Raw genomic sequence first — 18,174 nt, 5'->3', positions numbered from 1 at the left:
AGTTATAAAGAGCCTTTTATGTGGAAGAAAATCATACCAGATGTAGCTGTTTGCATTGCACAAGTACGGCAGTGGAGAGCCCAGTCAAATTGAAATGGGATTGGGAAACAAGATATTGCTTGTAAATTTTTCCCAGAATATTCCCATTATAATTAGCATCCTGTGATTGATTGAAGAAACCCAGGCTGTAGTTGTAGTTCTGTATGCTTTTAAAAGGCTGTGATGAATCATAAATAAATCAAGACACAAGATGTGTTTTAGTTGCTCAATCAGCTTTATTCAGGAAAAGAGGAGAAAATATTACTCAAGGAAGAAAAAACAAATCAGTAAGCTTCTGTCAGAAGCAACCCTCCAACCGATCAGTTCTGTGAAAGATCCTTCATTTCCATCCATCAGTCATTTCTATTTTACAATAAAACTGATTAGTTGCGATACTAACTTATCCAAATAAATAGAATATTTTATCTTTTTTAGTCAATCTTTGTAATAAATCACAGCCGGTCAGCAACCGCCAATGCCCCGACTCTGACTGAACATACACACACTTCACACTGCCAGCAAATATGGCAGAGCAGCTTTCCCCCACACACCAGGCAAAATGAATATACAATATGTTACACAGTTACAGTATATACACCACCTCCTTTACAATAAAGACAATAGATGATTTCACGTTGCTATTTCTTTGAATCACACATTACATATTTAACAGTGAATTAGAAAGCGTGGGGAGTCATTTCATCCACATTTGTTAATTTGCAAGCCCCGAAGTAACACTATGATTCTATTGTATATTTATCTCTTTTGGTACAACCACTCCCAAATACAAAATGAAGGAAAAGTCTGATTTCGTGGCTGTTTGAAAGAAAATCAAGGAGGGGAAGAATGCTATAAGCAAGGAATTTTAAATCAAAAATGGCAGCAAGCACAGTGCTTACACCAAAGCGCTGTTGTTCAGGGAAGATGCAGTGCATCGATTACATACAGAATGGCCTCCACATTAAGATTTAAACACATTTTGGCTTATATAATAGGCCTCAACTACTAGAATTTGCACTAATGCTTTTTTAGTGATCAATACCAAGTGTGCAAAAATAATTTAACTAAAGTGTCCTCTAATTCAAGGTAAACGCAAGAGGTATTGAAATTCATAGACTTCCAAGTCAGAGGGAAAAACAAAAGGTAGAAATGAGAGCCTTGAAAGGCATTTCAAAATCATGAAGCGATTAAAAGGCTCAGTCCCATTTATACGTTTCTGAGTGACCCCTTGCCCCTTGAAACAGAGCTATAAGGTGTAGTGGCTTCCCCTACAAAATGGGGCGGCCCCTCAAGACCTTCATACTTTATGAAGGTAGAAGATTTCCCACAGCACTCTGTTTGGAGTGTGCTTCTGGGAAACCTTTATTTAAAGGGCCATGAACCCTGAGCATTTCACCCTACCCCTCCATGGCCAGAGATATACTTCCTGTTAACTACGTGGACATGGACGCAGACGTATCAGGGCTGCTACGTGTCCCTTGCATCAGCTGTGCTCGTCCTCAAAAAATTAATGCAACACAGAAACAAGATATGTGGTATACGTGTGTAGTAGAAGCATGGAAATGGAGAAGGTGTGACGATCAACACAGCAGCAGCGACAACAACAAAGACAAACTGGTAAACAAAGTCCACAATCCTCTACATTTTTACAATGTGTTACCGTCACTTCACAGAGACAAGTTTTTAAAGCAGCTGGGACAGAAAGTCTGTTTTAGAGGCTGACCTTAAAGATTGGTGTTTTTAAAAAGTCACCGTGAAAACTAGTGATCCTTTGCTTTTCATTAGCTGCTGTAACAATGACATGTGCAAATGCAGTTGGCTGGAAGACTCCAGTTAACACAGTCACTAATTAAAACAAATAGGTTGTTTGCAACCAAGTGATCCAGAATGCCCATTGGGGTCAGGTAGTGGGGGATAGCCTTAAGGAATGAATAGAAACGGAGGAAAGTTAGTACTTTACAGCTCTAAATCAACCTCCATCATCACAAAATTTCTGTTTACATTGAGTGCAATTCCTACACTTTACAAAACAGAGATTTTTTACCACAGTTTAACTGATTTACCTGCCGTGGTAGCGATCAATATCCCAATTTACTCAGTCCTGCAGACCTCCTAGCTTTGTAAAGCCAGATAAAGGCAAACTAGCGTCTTGAAGAGACTTATAGTAAGCTAAAAGGCTAGCTGAGCCCCTTTAACAGTTAAAAAAAAATCCTCATTTGGAAATTTGAGTTTTTCATTGAAACGGTGATGAGAAGGGTGAGCGACCGAGTAATGATGTGCTGTTCGTCAATGAGCCTGTGCTACAAAATGGCTCTTTTATGTTAGCCGTGATAGCTAGCTCCTGTTTAAGTGCCAATTTCCTTTCCTCCTTACTTTTTGGTTAATTAATCCACATTTAAAAGGCCAAACTGTTACCAAATGAAGAGCTGTTTGGGAGCCAAACAACCAGCTAGCCATATGATCTGGATCTCTTAAAAGAGATGGATTTCATGTCCCGAGAGAGGCTGGAGAGACATCAGCTGAGTAAACACTATACTGAACTGAAGTTATCCGCTTTGTGGAAACTGACCATACCAGCTTTGTATGACTCTGCTCAGCAAAGTTTTAAAGACGGCGGCTTTTTAAAAAATCCTCCGTCGCTGTTTCTCTGTTACTTTTTAATAACTTTTCAAATGTTTTGCCTAAATATTTAACTACTCTCAGGACACAAATGTAGCTTAAGAATTAAGAATGTCCATCTGTTCACACTTTGAATGCTTGCCATAGTTACAAACAGCTCAAAATGTGGCCTTTTTGACAGAGTTTCTCTATGTAGAAATCACTTCTTGCCCCGCAAGGGGTGTTCTCTGCAGATGTGTAACATCATCAGCTAAGAACCTATACACCAGGGAGCATTACATCGGTGCATGGAGGAAAATACTGAAGAAACTGAGTTCAGACGGACTGATCTGACCACCAGTCATCAGTCTGAGCTTTTTGGATGTTTCTATTGATCACTAACTTTGATAACAATAGTTTTGAGCTCAAAACATCACCGTATTCACTGTTTCCATGTGTTAGTTTACATCCCACACATCAGGTACTTCTACACGGCCTGGGCTCTCTTATGTGCCCTGCAGTTTTGCATATAGGTAAGTATATTTACAGGAACGCTAATGACTCCGCTAGACTTGTATGCAAACACAAGGTGAAATGAAAAGTATATCTCGGGCCTCTTCTGACAAGAATTTATGTGCAAAACATAAAGGTACAGCAAAAGAGTAGAGGCAAGGGGTGCATTGGGACTGAGCCTTGGTTATGGTTTAATCTAAAATGTTAAGAAATTAGTCAAAGGGAAAAGGGCTTCAATCAATATTTGTGAATATGACTGTCCCTCTCTTGCAGTTGTGATATCATTAAACATGAAGTTGTTTAAGATCAGATCTCATTTCTTGTCTTAATGCCCAAAAAAGATCAGTCTCGGGAAAAAAAAAAACAAAAACAAAAAAAAAAAACACTGACTCGTTTAATTTTCCTGTTTTGCAGAGTTGTTCATTTTCTTAAATCCTGATTGGTCCCTCACTCTCAGGAATTATTCAACAACTTTTTGCAGTGAGCAATCTTGTTACATCTTCTCATATTTACAAACCTTCCTACTTCATCCTCAAAGTGCAACACTGCACACATAAACACACTAATTGCTTCACTTGGAAACCTCAGCCTAGCCAAATGGCTTCATGGGCTTCCTCTCCTCCTCCACAGATGTTAATAAGAGGCTCTGTGGTGGAAAACGTCTCTTTAGAGGACAGAATGAGAAGCTTTGTACAGTTTTGGTGCAATCATACTCATATTATTTGATAGAACTCTACAAAAAAAATTACAACAGATGCAACTTCGGTTGAAAAAAGGGGGAACTGTTTGGATCATCACGTACACACTCATTCAGTCCAGTTGTAAAGGATGTGCAGGATTTGATCTTTGATATGTGGAAAAATGCAAGCAAACGTAACAGAAAAGACCTGCCTTTTTTTATAGTGTTTGGAAAAAGACCCCTTGAAACAGAAGGTGGAGCTCAAGTATGAGAGGCATAGAAATGCCTCCTAAATACAAAAAATATGACGACGAAAGACGAATTGAGGTGCAGAAACAACAATTTTCGCGCCAAGCTTCATCATGCCACTGTGCAATTGTATCTGGAACACAAAAAGATTAAAGATAAAGTCAAAGTTGAGGATACAAAAGTGTGGAGAGCTATATTATTTAGAATATAATACCCTAAAAATTCCATCTACTGTGTGTTTCTTCTTCATGGGGTCTTCAAATTCATCCATCCCCCTCAATGACAGAAACCACCTTTTTGTAACAGCGGTGATTTCTCTGACAACACTCAAGTTTCACATATATTAGCATTTTGCACTGTACAAACGTCTTATTTCAGTGTTCGGATGAAAAAACAACAACATAGACAAGAAGGAAAGTACCAATCTGTTACACCTGCCTTCGTCTTCCTGAACCCGATCATGGAACCGCCACGTTCTTGACTTTCCAACAGAACAGCGCTTTATTTTGAAAGCTATTATGTGCACTAAGTTTCTTTACTGACTTTCATTTAAATCTCACCTCTTATCTCTTACATTTTCATCACTTCTCCTTGCATTTCACACGTATATTATCAGTCTATTACATTCAAACGTGATGCTCTTTTTTGGCATTTGTACAGTGAATTGTGTAAAAACTGAGATTTACTTTGCACACCAGTAGGCTACTTCTATCTTACAGCTCTTTCAGTACTGTATCAGTGAGGGGACGGTTTATACGGCCCCTTTATTGCACTTGTGTGTAAGATGGGAGACGAAAGAGGGGATGAGAAACTTGTGGTAAGGAGGATAATCAGACTGCCTAAAGGAATACTGATTATCTCATCTCCGGGACGAGTAACTTGGACAAAAATAAAACAAACAAATCTGTCTTTCTAACAATGCACCCACACAGAACAGAGAGGAGGCTTCTGAATGTAAATGACCATTCACATTCCTGTGACCAGTTTTGCATGGTGTTAAAGTTCTTAAAGTGTTTGTGACTGTGATAAATAAGAAACTGTGGTGTTTATTTCTCCCAAGACTTCAAGACATGTCCATTATCTCTCACACACATACGGCCTCTGGCACACACACACCTCACACCACCAGGATCTTCACTTCATCCTGTTCGTCTGGTCGGTAGAAGAAAGGGATGCAGGGGTTCTCGCCAAGGAACGGGGGTGATCTTGGCGCCCCCTGGGGGTTCTGGATCTCCTGGAGGAGCTGCATGATTTGCTGGGCCGTGCCATCTTCTTTAGGCCCCAGAGGCTTCGAGTCAGACTGAGCCGAGCCAGTGGAAATGGTTTGTGATGGTGGAGCTTCAGATCCTGTGGTGGAATCTGTCAGAGGAATGACCTCCATGACATCTGTAGTACAGAAGGAGAAGAGGAGTCACAGGTTCAAGTTTCAATGCATGAAAAATACAGTCCTTTAAGGGTTTCAGCAGGTTGCATTTTACTCTTAATACAAAGAGCAGACAAACATTTACATTGCACGCAATCATCTTATGCTGATCTTCATCTGAATAAACACTGATAAAACTATTTACATAAATGCCTGTTCACTGAAATATAAACTAGCGATATAATTAGGGATGGGTAACATTATCAGGGTTCCTACATGCTCTTAAATATGAAATTTAAGACATTTTACGACATTCTAAAGACCTGAAATGCAAAAAAATTAATACCAGATTTTGTGTGAAAATCAGTCAAAAGTGAAAGGCATATGACTTTTCTCAATATACCAGACCAGTGCTGAATTTTCTGATTCAAAAAACTGTTTATAAAATGTCAAAGAGTACAGGAAAGAGACATTTTGGGTCATAAACACCAGAATCTGGCACATTTAATATCTCTATTTTATCAATGTGCACTTTAGTGATCCCTGGAACATATTCTTCATATATACGTTCCTCTTTCTAAAAAAACACAGCATTTTCAGTCAAATTCATTCAATTTCTGCGTGAAATTGTAAATTCCGTTTTTATCGGCCAATTCCGCGATTCTGTTAACGCGGAAATTATAGGGCCCTATGCATGACTTATGACGCAGTCAGACCAGTCTTTGCTTCCCATATTTTATAAAAAAGCCACCAGTATTACTTTCATAAGAGATAAATCCTATTTCTAAAATACAAGAAAGTTGCACTGATCTGGACAACCCTGCTTAGATACAACTGGACTTTCCTTTGGAACAAGATCAGCACTTAATTACTTTTTCATAAGTTCGTGTGCTAGCATGGACACTGCAATGGTGCCTACCTGCTCCACTGACAGCGTTCAGCTCTGGGTGTGTGCGTGCTTGGTGCTCTGGGTGTGTGTGATCCTCCCCGGCAGGAAGCAGGTCAGGGTTCACTGTTCCTGTGCCTGACACAGCTCCAGTGTAGCGGCTGTACCAGTCGTTCCTCTCAGCAACCAACCTCATCACCAGATCCTGCAGCTCTGCCAGCTTCGCCTGGTGGTTGGTGAAAACAGAAACAAGGAGACATCAAACAAGGAGACATCAGCATCAAGAAAAAAATCTCTATTGTGATTGTTATTTTAAATAAAACCTTCGCTTTCTAGTACCTTCATCTCTTCTTTGTCTTGGGCCAGCATGCTGATGTACTGCTCTTTTTCCTGGTGTTTCTGCTTCATGATGGCCCGCTGACTCTGGTACAGGGCAATGTACTCTCCTAAAAACCACCAACAAATAGAAGAAGAAATTATTAAGGTGATAAACCGTTTTTCTGCTTCTCTCCTTATAAAAAAAGAGCATCCTGTCTCACCTATAGTGTCGGTCTCTCCAGACAGCTGGATGCAGCGATGCTCCAGCTCCTCCACCCTCTCTTTAAGGTCTGCTTTCTCTTGCATGAGGGAGGTGAAACGCTGCTGAAGCTTCTCCATTGCAGCTTGCAAGGCCTGATGAACTTCCACTGGTACTCCTCCATCTGCAGAAAGGACAACAAAGTGTAAACTTATCTATATACCGACACCCACAACTACAATATGTGAACATCAAACTTTGAAAATATATATTCAGACTCCCTGAAGATGCAATCCATGCATTTTATTTGAGAAATAATCCAAACAAACCTTCTCGTCTTCCTCACCTGAATGTTCATGGCTGTGTTCACAGTGACTGTGGTGGTCCTGAGAGTGATCGTGCTCCTGATGATGGTCATGAACAGAATGATGGCTCTGGTGTTGTTGCTGAAGACTGAGAGCCACAGTGGCCTGGTGCCGGGCTGCCATGTGGAGCCGGTGCTCCTCCTCCAGTTGCCTCTTGGCCTCATCCCTCTCCGCCTCCAACTCAGCCAAGGCTCCTCTTATAAACTCCTCCTGTGGGGTTTAAAACAGTGTATTGAGGGCAGTGCAAAACCTCTGTAAACTAAATTTCAATTTGATTTAGGACTTCTTGAGGGAAAAAAAAGAGTCTTTCAGCAAGAAGAATTTGCAGAAGATTCTACATTAAGTTCCTTACCATCTCCTTCTGGCTCTCAAAGTCTTCTGGGATAACTATGGAGGAAGACTTCTTTGGGCTCTCTTGTAGGGATTGGCTTTCCACTCCATCGCCTGAGTGACAGAGACAAATGAAAGGATGAACACTCAAACACTCAAATATTTTCCCATTTCCTCAAGAGAGTAGTCTGAGACTGCAATTCAGTTCCTTTGTAACTTTTGAAACTGGTGGCACTAGTTTCAAAAGTACTCTCACTCTTACTTCCCCTGCCTGAAGTGATGCCCTTCGAGTCGAGACTTCTGGTCTAAAGTTTGAGCTACAGTGGTCCTGAAAGTTTTCGGAATTTTTTTCAGAAATAAGTTCTCAGTTTCTATGTTTTTTCTTTGGTTCAACAAAGTGAAAAAGGAAGCCACTGTGCGGTTCAATACATGCCTCTTAAGTAATTTCTATTAAGACCATTTGAGCTTTACCTTGGTCTCTGGATGACGGACTGAGAGCTGAACTATTGAGCAGCTCCTTCACTTCAGCCTTCAGCTGCTCATTGTCTCTGACCAACAACTCTAAATGCTCCTGCAGAGGGAGACAGAGAGTCATTCAAAACAGCCTTGAAGCATGAACAATAGAAGTGCATGACATTTTTCCCCTCCATTAAACTATATCAGCCAAACTGTTAAAATAAAAGCGTTTTATTCATCAACAGTGATTTTATACACACCTGGGCCTGTTTGAGCTGATTGTGGCTGATCTCCAGTTGCACACGGCCTTGACTTTCATCGTGTTGGAGCCGGTCCATGAGCTGAACCTGCTGCAGGTACTGGTGGTGGAGCTGTTCCCGCTCTGAGGCCATAGCCTGGTAGCCTGCGGAGTACTGCTGCAGGTGGGCCACTAACTGCTCCCTCTGCTCCATCAGACCCTGAGTCTCCTTAGATTTGACTTCAAGCTGAAGCAGAAGAAATGAAGAGTAAAATTAAAACTTAGAATAAGCAGATAAGAGCTTTGATACAGCCTCTGTCTGAAGGCTTTCAGCGTGGACTACAATGTTGGACTGCTGTACATCAATACAGAAGATGTCAATCTGAACTGTACTTTGATAATAAGGTAAAGAGAGTTGTTCAGATTTTTTATCAGTTCTTTCAAGTTCAAGTATCAGGTTCTCTTAATGACTCACACAAGGTTGATCATGAATTTGATTTTCACTCTATAGAGGTATTACTCTAGCTTCCTTACAGCGCCATCAAATGGTCTTGAACGTTTGCAGCCAGACTAACCACTAGTTCAAGAAAACGTGAACAAACAACAGACCCCAGACGTGGTCTTGTTACATTGGCCTCCATTTACATTCAGATTTTAACATTTCTTTACTTGCTTTCAAAGCACTGCACAACCAAGCTCCTAAGGATATTTACAACCTTTTAACACCCCGTGAGCCTGTTCCCCCTTTCAGATCAGCTGATCAGGGGTTACTGGATGGTTACCCAGAGCTAAACACTAATGGTTGTCTGGCTTTTAAAGTCTGAGCTCCTGAACTCTGGAATGACCTACTAACTGATATCAAGTTTGCTAACACTGTCACAGCAATTATTTTTTCCTCAAACCTTACTTTATAAAAGGCTTTTATTTGTGAGACATTATTTATTCTATCTTTCTTTTGAATGCATTGTTTTTCTTTTAAAACATTATTAAGTGTAATAATGTATTGTTATTTTGAGATTTATCATTTTGTGATGTATTTTGGCTGGTTGTGAAGTACTTAGGAATTTTACAAAAAAATATATACGTACATAAAAAGTCATTACTGTAAGACTTACTTATATTACTATATTGTAAGTATATTACTAGTCCCAAACTATGCCAGCCTCACTTCTTTCTGGGTAAAAAACATTCCACCAAAATGAATGGTTGTAAATGGAAAAGATGTTTTTTTAAAAAATAGACTTAATAGTTTAAAATACAAAAGCCATACAATTTAAAGGCTATTAAAATCCTGAATCCAGTGGCCACTGAGTTAAGCATGAAAGACGTTTCTGAAAGGTGACTGGAATCATACCATAAAAATAGGTGTTTATTACTGTCTGCTCAGACACCTGCCATCAGACTGGATAAACAAGGCCATCTTGTGACCAGATGTAACGTCAACATTGCATACCTTATACATTATTTCAACCATCCTTAATGAGTTAGGTCTTAAATTTTAAAATATCATTATTATGCTAGTTTCTGTTGACAGGGAGCAGGCTAGAGCTCCTGCTGTCATAGTTATAGCCAGTTGCTCATTTTACCACATAACTCCTCTCTACTTTCAGCCCCAGAGCTTTAAGTACAAAAAACAATGCCATAGTGTTTAATTGTGTTACTTGCTACCACTATTTTCTAACATATCACCATTCAGTCCCTGGGCTTGTTTGCACCTGATTAGGTTCACCCTGGAGAGTGGGAAGTGACATATGACTGCTCTCATCAATCATGTAATAGAGTAAAGAGTGAGTGGACTGTGTATTCATACCTGTTCCTTGACGTTGTGCAGGTCCTCTTGTAATTCACCCATTCTGCGAGCTAGCTCTTTTTTCACATGTTGCTCTGACTGGATGGCAGTGGTTAGCTCCATGTTCTCATTAGTCTGTAGTGACGAAAATGTGACAGGACTTAAGGATTTAAGACAGCCGTTGCCTTATCAGTCTTAACTAATTTACAAAAACTCTGACATTCTTACATAGATATGATCGACAGGAATGAAGACTTAAGAAAAACTACATTAAATAAACAAATAGAAAGACATGAAGACATGTTGGGCTAAAAATGCATCCTAAGCTAAAAAGAGCAGAATGTACAAAGAAAAGAGCACACCAGAGAAACTAAATAAATACCAAGTATAAATGACAACACTTTTGAAATGTGTCATTAAATACAAGGACAGATGGTGAGCTCGTTTTCATCCTCACCAGTTTGACGAAACCATTCTGTAGCTCTGCCAGCTGGTCCTTCAGTGTGCGGTTCTGGGTGAGAGCACGGCTAATAGTCGCCTTGTCTGACTGAACATCCTCTAACATGCGCCTGCGGTCCTCTGCCTCCTGAACCTGGCTCTCCACCTGCCGCTCCAGCTCTCCCAGACGCGTCTCCTGCTCTGCACACAGTCGACTCAGCTGCTCGTTATCTCGGAGCTGCAGGAAACATGACATCACAGCACACAGGCTGGTTATAGGAGCTTCAAACCAAAGTGTACCAGTAATCTTTGAACAAATGTGTAATGAACAGATCAATAACGGTTGGGGGACAAATTACCATCACACTACTTAAAATAGTTCAATGTAAAAATGTTTATAAAGAATGAAAATGCATGTATACCTGTGCCTGGTACTGTGCAGTTAAAGCGTCTTTTTCCTGTTGTACAGTGCTGAGGGCCTCCTGCAGAGCCACTTCATTCTCTGATGGCCCCGAGGACTGAGGCTCGGCCTCTTTTTGAGCATGGCTCTCCTGAGACAACAGAGCTGGAGAAGAGGAGGAAGAGTGACAAATTCACAAATTTAGCTGACTGAGATAATGCTTTATGCTAAAGATATAAAATACTGATGATATACCACAGCTTTGAAAGTAATGATTAATGTAGTTTATCATGACAAGTCGTTAAACTATTTTGAAAGTAAGCTCTTTCACTGACGATAATGATCTTCTATGGAGGAAGAAAAGACTCAAGCACACTGGGTGATTTACAGAAGGCAATAATCAGCTCATTGATTGGTGTGCTGCAGGTTCCTTTCCCTGACGTCAGATGCACCTCAACATTGTTTTATTACCAGAATACAAGGAAAACCAGCTATCTAATTCTGTGCACCCTGCTATGATCGGGCTTTTTTGCAGAAAGTGGTGTCTTTAATACCAAGTGAAGACCTGCAGGAATCAAATAAAAGAGAACACAGTCTATAAAGGCAGTGTGAACCTCTTACCTGTAGCATTTTTTAGCTCTGCAATGCTAGCCTCTAGTTCTTGGACTCTGTTGATATTTCTATCCCTCTCTTCTGCAACCAGAGACACCTGCACAAACAGGGAAAATGATGCACATCAACCACTAATCTTATTAAAGTGTACATTAAAAAACATTCTTGATTTTAAAAGCTAAAGTGCAGAGTAAGAGGTGTGTTATTGGTATGTACAGGGTGGTATACCTGTGTTAGGAGCTGTTCTGTTTTGTCCTTCCAAACACGCCCCTCCTCCTGGATCTGCCCTGCATAGACGTCCCTCTCTGTCTGCAGCTGGGCTATTGACTCCATCAGCTACAACAAAGAGCAGCATTTCTTACTATTGTTAAGTTGAGGCACCCTTAAAAAGATTTGAAAAATCCCATGTCTTCCCAGTCAAAATGTTCTGATTTACAGAAAGATCTAAAACTTAATGATCCGGTCTTATCGGATGTTTTGAGAGGAAGGTAAATGGCTTGGAGGCAGACACATCTTGGATGCTGTATTTTGATGTTGTTGACTTTGACAAATATCTGCTGTTTTACTTGTAATTTGTAATGGGTTAAAAATTTCCTATGTATAGCTACTCATTTTTATCTGCAACTTTGTAATTTGTCAGGGCTGCCGCTGGTCTCTGCAAGGACACTTTTGAAAAGAGATTTTTCTTTTTTTATCTCAATAAGTTTTTTCTCTTGGTCAAATAATAATAATAATAATAATACATTTTATTTAGAGGCGCCTTTCAAGTCACCCAAGGTCACCTTACATAAAGTAAATAAAGACACTTAGGTTTTTTAATTTAATAAAAAGATGGACACTGTACATCCAGTGACTGCAGAAGGATTCCTGTAGCAACAAAGCATTCTCTAATAACAATAAAACGTCTATATTTTTACAGAATGGTAGTGTAGACCTTGAAAAGAAAGGAAAAAACTATGATTTTTTACTGTGTATGCTGATACAAGCATACTCTTTCTCTGGCCCCAACATAAATACAAAGGGCATATAGGACAATAATAATTATCTATGCAAGATCTGCATGCTCACAGTAATTCTTTGGTTAAATTTGAAGTATTTTAAAGGAACCCTGAAGTGTAGTGGAACCCTGATTTAGAAAGGCTGCATTAGATAAACAGGCAAAGGTTGTTACACGAATTTGGGAAATGTTCACATATAAAATAATAATAGTCAGAAGGTAAGAAAAGGTATGATGGCTATATGAGCTTTCACATGTCATTAAAATGCAAGACTTCAAGTGACACAAACACAAACTGATGCTAAACTACAAATTATTTAAAACAAAGTGGTTCTTCATAATCAATAATGGCTTGAAGTCAGTCTGTAGATTAAATAAGCATGTTTCCTACAGCTGTATAGGTTATGCAATAGCATCATGGTGTTAGAATTTTCTAGCATTATGTTTGTTTTTTAATGGATCTTGTACAATACAGGAACTATGCAAAATGTAATGTCCTTGGTTTTCACTGGTATATGCTTCTGAGGATTGTTGTTTCTTTCTGTTGTTTAAATTTATTGACTTTACTGCAGAAGAGGGCTCAATGTATGCAGCACTGGACATCAAGAGAAATTTTCCAAAAGGGACAATTAAGTGTATTGTATCATATCATATCGTATCATTTGGTATCATGTTGTCACATTGTAAAAATAACACCTGCAGCTGCAGAAGCTTAAAGAAAAAAAATACAAAAAAACCTTTGTGCACCCCTTTAAAACAGACCTGGTGATTGTGTGCCTCTAGCTGCTGCTTCTCTTCCATCAGCAACTGGACCTGTTGGCTGGCACTGGAGGGATCTGATTGGCTGGAACACTGGATAGAAATAAAAGAGATAAACATCAGATTTAAATGCCGGTGAGCATGGCTCATTTGTGAATATTTGGGGCCCTAGATTAACACCAAGCCCCTGCAGTGGGTTTCTTGGATGCTACACTGATGAACACTGCATTACTGATAAGAATAGGGTGAGCGTCCTTACTCACCTGTTGCAGCATGAGGTCTGCAATTTCAAGCCTCTTGCGGAGATCTTCTACCTCCAGCCTCATTGCTCCGTTTTCCTCCGTCCTGAGCCGCAACTGCTCAGACAGCTCGGAGCTCTGCTGCTTTGACTCCTCACACACATTGCTGTAAACACACAAAGGATGCTCATTACTTCTATTCTACTAGAGTTTTATGCAAACTATACAACTGCGGACCATTTGACAAATTCTAAACAGGCATTAATGGGCTTCAGCTGTGGTTAAGTGACTTACTTTAGTCTAAACACCTCTAATCTCAGGCTGTCTCTCTCCTTTTCAAACTCTTTGTTGTGCTGAAGGATAATGAGAGAAAAGGATATATTAGAGATTGCAAAGAAACTTAGCCAGCATGACTGCAATTCTTAATTGAATCTATATTAAGCAAGTGAAGAATGAAAGTATATATATATATATACAGCCTGATGTCTGCAAAATTTGTAGCAGTTGAATGTAAAGTGAATTTTGCTTCAACAGTGGAGCAATAACAGCAGACTGTTACCTTTTCAAACTGTTTTTGTTGTGTTGATACAGAAGAAAGTGTTCTCTCCAGCTCTGACACCCTCTGTTTTGTTGCCTGCAGACGGTTATTCAATTCCTCTGCCTCTCCTGCAAACACATACACAAAGAGACAAAAGCACGACTATTACGTGTTGTAGAAGTGAGGTCAATGTCAGAATGGTAAAATGCCATTCAAGTGCATGCATGTAAGTTTTTAAAACACGCAGACAAACCTGTTTTTTGCCGTGCAGCCTGTTGTGTGTATTGCAGTGCTGTCTGCAGCTCTGATTTCTCTGATACCAGTATGCCAATGGTCTGGATGTGAACCTTGAAAGGACAGCTTGACAGTGAGCACAACTTTTAAGTCAAATCAATTTAATTTAGTTAGCAAATTTCAAATGGCAAGCATAGAGTCAATGACCCTCATTTATCAATCAGGTGTAGTTAATAGCGTTGTTGTGGACAACTGAACTCCAACTAATGTTTGACTATTTAATTACACATTCATGTGTCATTGTTTTGTTGATTCTCTTGTCCTTCTCCTCTTTCTGCTTTTCTTCCAACCCTCTACCCCTTCTACCCCTTTCCAAGCCCAGTGTGGCTTCAGCAGATGGCTGTCAACATCAGTTTGGTTCTGCTTGAGTTTTCTGTCCTTTAAAGGGGAAGTAACTTCCTACCACTGTAATGCGGCTAAATTCTGCTAGTGCTGAGTTCATGCTGAATAATGCTGGTCTTTTTATGATACGCTACATCAGAAAGTACGGTCTAGACCTGCCCTCGTTGTAAAGCATCTTGAGATAACTTCATTTATGACTTGGCGCTATACAAACAAAAACTGATTGATTGGTGTGCATAACTTGTATATGATTTAATCACAGTTCTTTACATTTAGGAAAAAAAGTGCTCAGCCCTTTAGATCACCACATAAGAGTGTGCTGTGGCTCAAAAGAAGCAACACCCAGGCAGAGGAGGCCAGCTGGACACCAGCCCAAATCTTCACCAGACAAAGGGAGTTGCTGCTTTTCCTCATTTTCAGGCATAGGTAGTTGGGAGCATACATCGATGCAAGTTTATGGCTGAGATAAACTGCTCTCTCTTTGCTACTAATGAGATTTCAGGGTATATGCAGGAATCTTGAAGTTAATTTTAATACCTTTTTAAGACTTTTTCAAGACCTTCTCAATATTTTTTAATACCTCACCGCCACTTCAAGCTGTAACCATTTACATCAGTGATATTTTTAACTTAACAGTTTTAGTTTGTGAAAAAGACTACAGACCACTATGATACAACAAAATTCAAATAGGCTGGGATAGTAAATCTTTGTGCTTCTGAATTTCCACCCGCCTGCCCGCCCGCTCGCTCGCTCTGGCGCTCTTGGAGACAATTTACGGACGCACCCACAATAGCCTAGTTTTTTATGTACCTGTTCATCTTTTTTTTTAATAAAAATGAATAAATTCACACACTTTTACGATGTTTTGGGGACTCAAACTCTAGGACAGCTAATTCAGAAAAAATACTTTCAAAATTTAAGATTTTATAAAGTCGTGATAAGACATTTTAATACTTTTTAAGGGTCTTAATTTTCCCAAAATTGATTTATCACCTTTAATACTTTTCAAGAACCCGCAGATACCCTGGATTTTGAGAGATTAAGAAAACCTGAAATGTCTGGTAAAGGATAAAAGAATAAAGCGTTTGATGGATTGGCTATTTGGCATTTTCACAGCCCCTTTGCCAAACATAATCTAAACTCTTACATTTTGAAAAGGCAGGATGAGGTCCTGTCGAGGTCTTAAAACCTCTAGCTGTAGGTCTGTGTGCAAGCACAGCGGTGTTATAATGGTTATTTAAATCTCATATTATTGAAATCTCCACATGGACCAATTGATTATGTAATGCCTACTGACAAAATTGAGATTTGAGCATATCCTCTGCTAACGTCCAGATTGATAATTGCAGATTTGTGCAAGGAAATGACCATACACCCAGTTTTCTGTGGAATGTCTAGCAGGGCTGAAATTCAACAAACTGTCTTATTGCAAAGGTGGCATGCATCATAGTACCAGGCTGTGGTAACGGGTCTGATTGTGACATCTGAAGTCAATTACTAACAGATGTGGCCAAATACTTTTGTCCATATTGTGTACAATCTAACTATTTAAGATTTGGCCAAAAGCTTGTGCAAAAGATACGCTTTTAGTCTGCGTTTAAGACAAGACATTGTCATAGCAGACATAAATTCCTGTGGTAAAATGAGCACTAATAACATCATTTCTCTTATTAAATCAGGGGGAAAGGGTGACGCCATAATCTTGGGCATTATATATTGACACATTACCTACAAGTATAATGAGGATTTTTTTAAACTAATGTTATTCTGCAATGACACACTTCCAGATACACAAAAACACACTTTCAAGTTCTCTTATCATATTTTGGGTGGGGAAATTACCTGTAATTGCTCCCGCATGGCTCCCTGCTCCTTTGAAAATCTCTGTTCAAATTCTTTTCGCTCCTGTGGGAGGAACAATACCCAAGTTTAAGAGTGACCTCCTGGGAAAAATTCAATAGACTAGTAAAAGCGAGAAAATAATGAACAGACAGCTGAGCAGACGGAGTGAAATGAAAAAAATTACCTTTTGCAGCTGATCTGAAAGCCCTTGAGATTGCTGAACCTGGCAGAAGGAGAAAAATGTATTGTTAAATTCGACAAAGATCAACATTTCTTTCATCACCTCAGCAGTGTTATATAATTGTAACCCTTTGAAAAGTAATCAAACTTCTTGCACAAAAGCACTCATCTGCATACCAGACAGGACAGGCATAGCGCAAGATATACTGGATTAATGAACCAGTTTTGTAGTCTATGTTATGTTGAAAGTCTGTGTTTATTTGAAGCTTAAGTCTGTGCTGTTAGTGAGCTGAAGTTGCATGAAAGATCCTTTAGTTAGGCATCTTCTGTCATGTTATGACAGCTCTGGAGCTAGAACACATCTTATGGAGTTGTTATGCTTTGAATGAATATTTGAGTCAACCTAAATGAAAGATGAGTGACACGGTATACATGCGTGATTTTATTTTGTACGTGTTAATGACAATGACATGCAGAATGCAAGCAGTTCATGCACTGATGGTACTTTTGGGAAAAAGGGGCTACTCCACACACTCATACACACACATTTTTGCGTACAAACACAGCTTCTTACCAGCTGGTCTAGCTTGGTATTGAGCTGAGAGTTTGTTAGGTTGCTGGACTCCAGGGCGGCTGCCAGCTCCTGGTTCCGACTCTATCACGTGCACACATGCATCCGGGAAAGAACAAAATAAAACAAAAAACAAAAGAAGAGAGGGATAAAGTGCAGTGATAAAAGTCAAACAGAGAATACGTGGGAGGAGAAGAAAAATTCATGTGTATTATCAACATGGAGGCAAAAAATAGCACCTGCACACATGGCAAAAAAATGTGTTTCAATGAGAGGAGAAGCAAATGATTAAAATACATGATGGTTGTTAAACTGATTAATAGGGGCTTTTAGAACAAAGCTGAGTCTTCATTACCATCGGTCTATGTAACATCTCTCTGAGGAGGGGAGGCACATGAGCTTAAATAGTTCACACTGTCATATAAAGAAACTGACAGTTTCTAAGTTGCGCTTAATGGGCAAATTAAATGAAAAACCTCAACAGTATGTCATCAAAATAATACAAAACCGTGCAAAGAAGATACAGTATCATGTTGTGTACCATCTTATTGTTTTTTTACTTTACTGGCACCCTAACCCTGAACTATTTGAAGGGGGCATATCATGAAAACCCCACTTTAGGTTTTTTTGTACATGTTTTGGTATTCGGAGTATTTACTGAGCCACAAAATGTAAAATAAGCCAAAACAGCCCTTTGTCTGTGGTCTGCTCATAATCTGTGCTCATTGTCACAACACAGACAATCATTATAATGATACCTACTCGTATTTCCACCCATAACAGTGTTTCCCACAGAACGGAGCTGTACCTGGGTGGTGAGTGATGTGAGGGAACCTGATTTTCTTTAGGTTATATGAATATTAAATTTGTGTATGTTAAAAAGACTTTTTCCCTTCTATTCTCTTATCTACACACAGGGTTGGAAATTAACTTTTTCATC

General features: G+C 39.5%; 1 protein-coding gene across 3 annotated transcripts in view; it reads right to left on the bottom strand.

Annotated features, from left to right (window-relative positions):
- Positions 1–255: 255 nt before the first annotated feature.
- golga2 (golgin A2) overlaps positions 256–18,174 on the bottom strand; it is a 28,983-nt gene continuing 11,064 nt past the window's right edge. For all 3 annotated transcript variants that reach the window (XM_041810424.1, XM_041810423.1, XM_041810425.1), the window contains 21 exons: positions 17,238–17,318; positions 16,668–16,706; positions 16,484–16,546; positions 14,259–14,352; positions 14,027–14,133; positions 13,762–13,820; positions 13,492–13,633; positions 13,232–13,321; positions 11,701–11,808; positions 11,482–11,569; positions 10,883–11,025; positions 10,480–10,698; positions 10,044–10,157; positions 8,256–8,480; positions 8,011–8,110; positions 7,562–7,653; positions 7,191–7,419; positions 6,867–7,028; positions 6,667–6,773; positions 6,361–6,553; positions 256–5,464 (listed from right to left, as the gene is read on the bottom strand). In XM_041810424.1, coding sequence (XP_041666358.1) covers positions 5,196–5,464; positions 6,361–6,553; positions 6,667–6,773; positions 6,867–7,028; positions 7,191–7,419; positions 7,562–7,653; positions 8,011–8,110; positions 8,256–8,480; positions 10,044–10,157; positions 10,480–10,698; positions 10,883–11,025; positions 11,482–11,569; positions 11,701–11,808; positions 13,232–13,321; positions 13,492–13,633; positions 13,762–13,820; positions 14,027–14,133; positions 14,259–14,352; positions 16,484–16,546; positions 16,668–16,706; positions 17,238–17,318 — 2,724 coding nt within the window. In that variant the 3' untranslated portion in view covers positions 256–5,195. The remainder of the gene's footprint in view (positions 5,465–6,360; positions 6,554–6,666; positions 6,774–6,866; positions 7,029–7,190; positions 7,420–7,561; positions 7,654–8,010; positions 8,111–8,255; positions 8,481–10,043; positions 10,158–10,479; positions 10,699–10,882; positions 11,026–11,481; positions 11,570–11,700; positions 11,809–13,231; positions 13,322–13,491; positions 13,634–13,761; positions 13,821–14,026; positions 14,134–14,258; positions 14,353–16,483; positions 16,547–16,667; positions 16,707–17,237; positions 17,319–18,174) is intronic.

Source organism: Cheilinus undulatus, linkage group 17 (genome assembly GCF_018320785.1).
Source record: "Cheilinus undulatus linkage group 17, ASM1832078v1, whole genome shotgun sequence".
NCBI classification, from domain to species: domain Eukaryota; kingdom Metazoa; phylum Chordata; class Actinopteri; order Labriformes; family Labridae; genus Cheilinus; species Cheilinus undulatus.
Note: the sequence above shows the minus strand (reverse complement) of the source record. Positions and strands in the feature narration are given on the sequence as shown.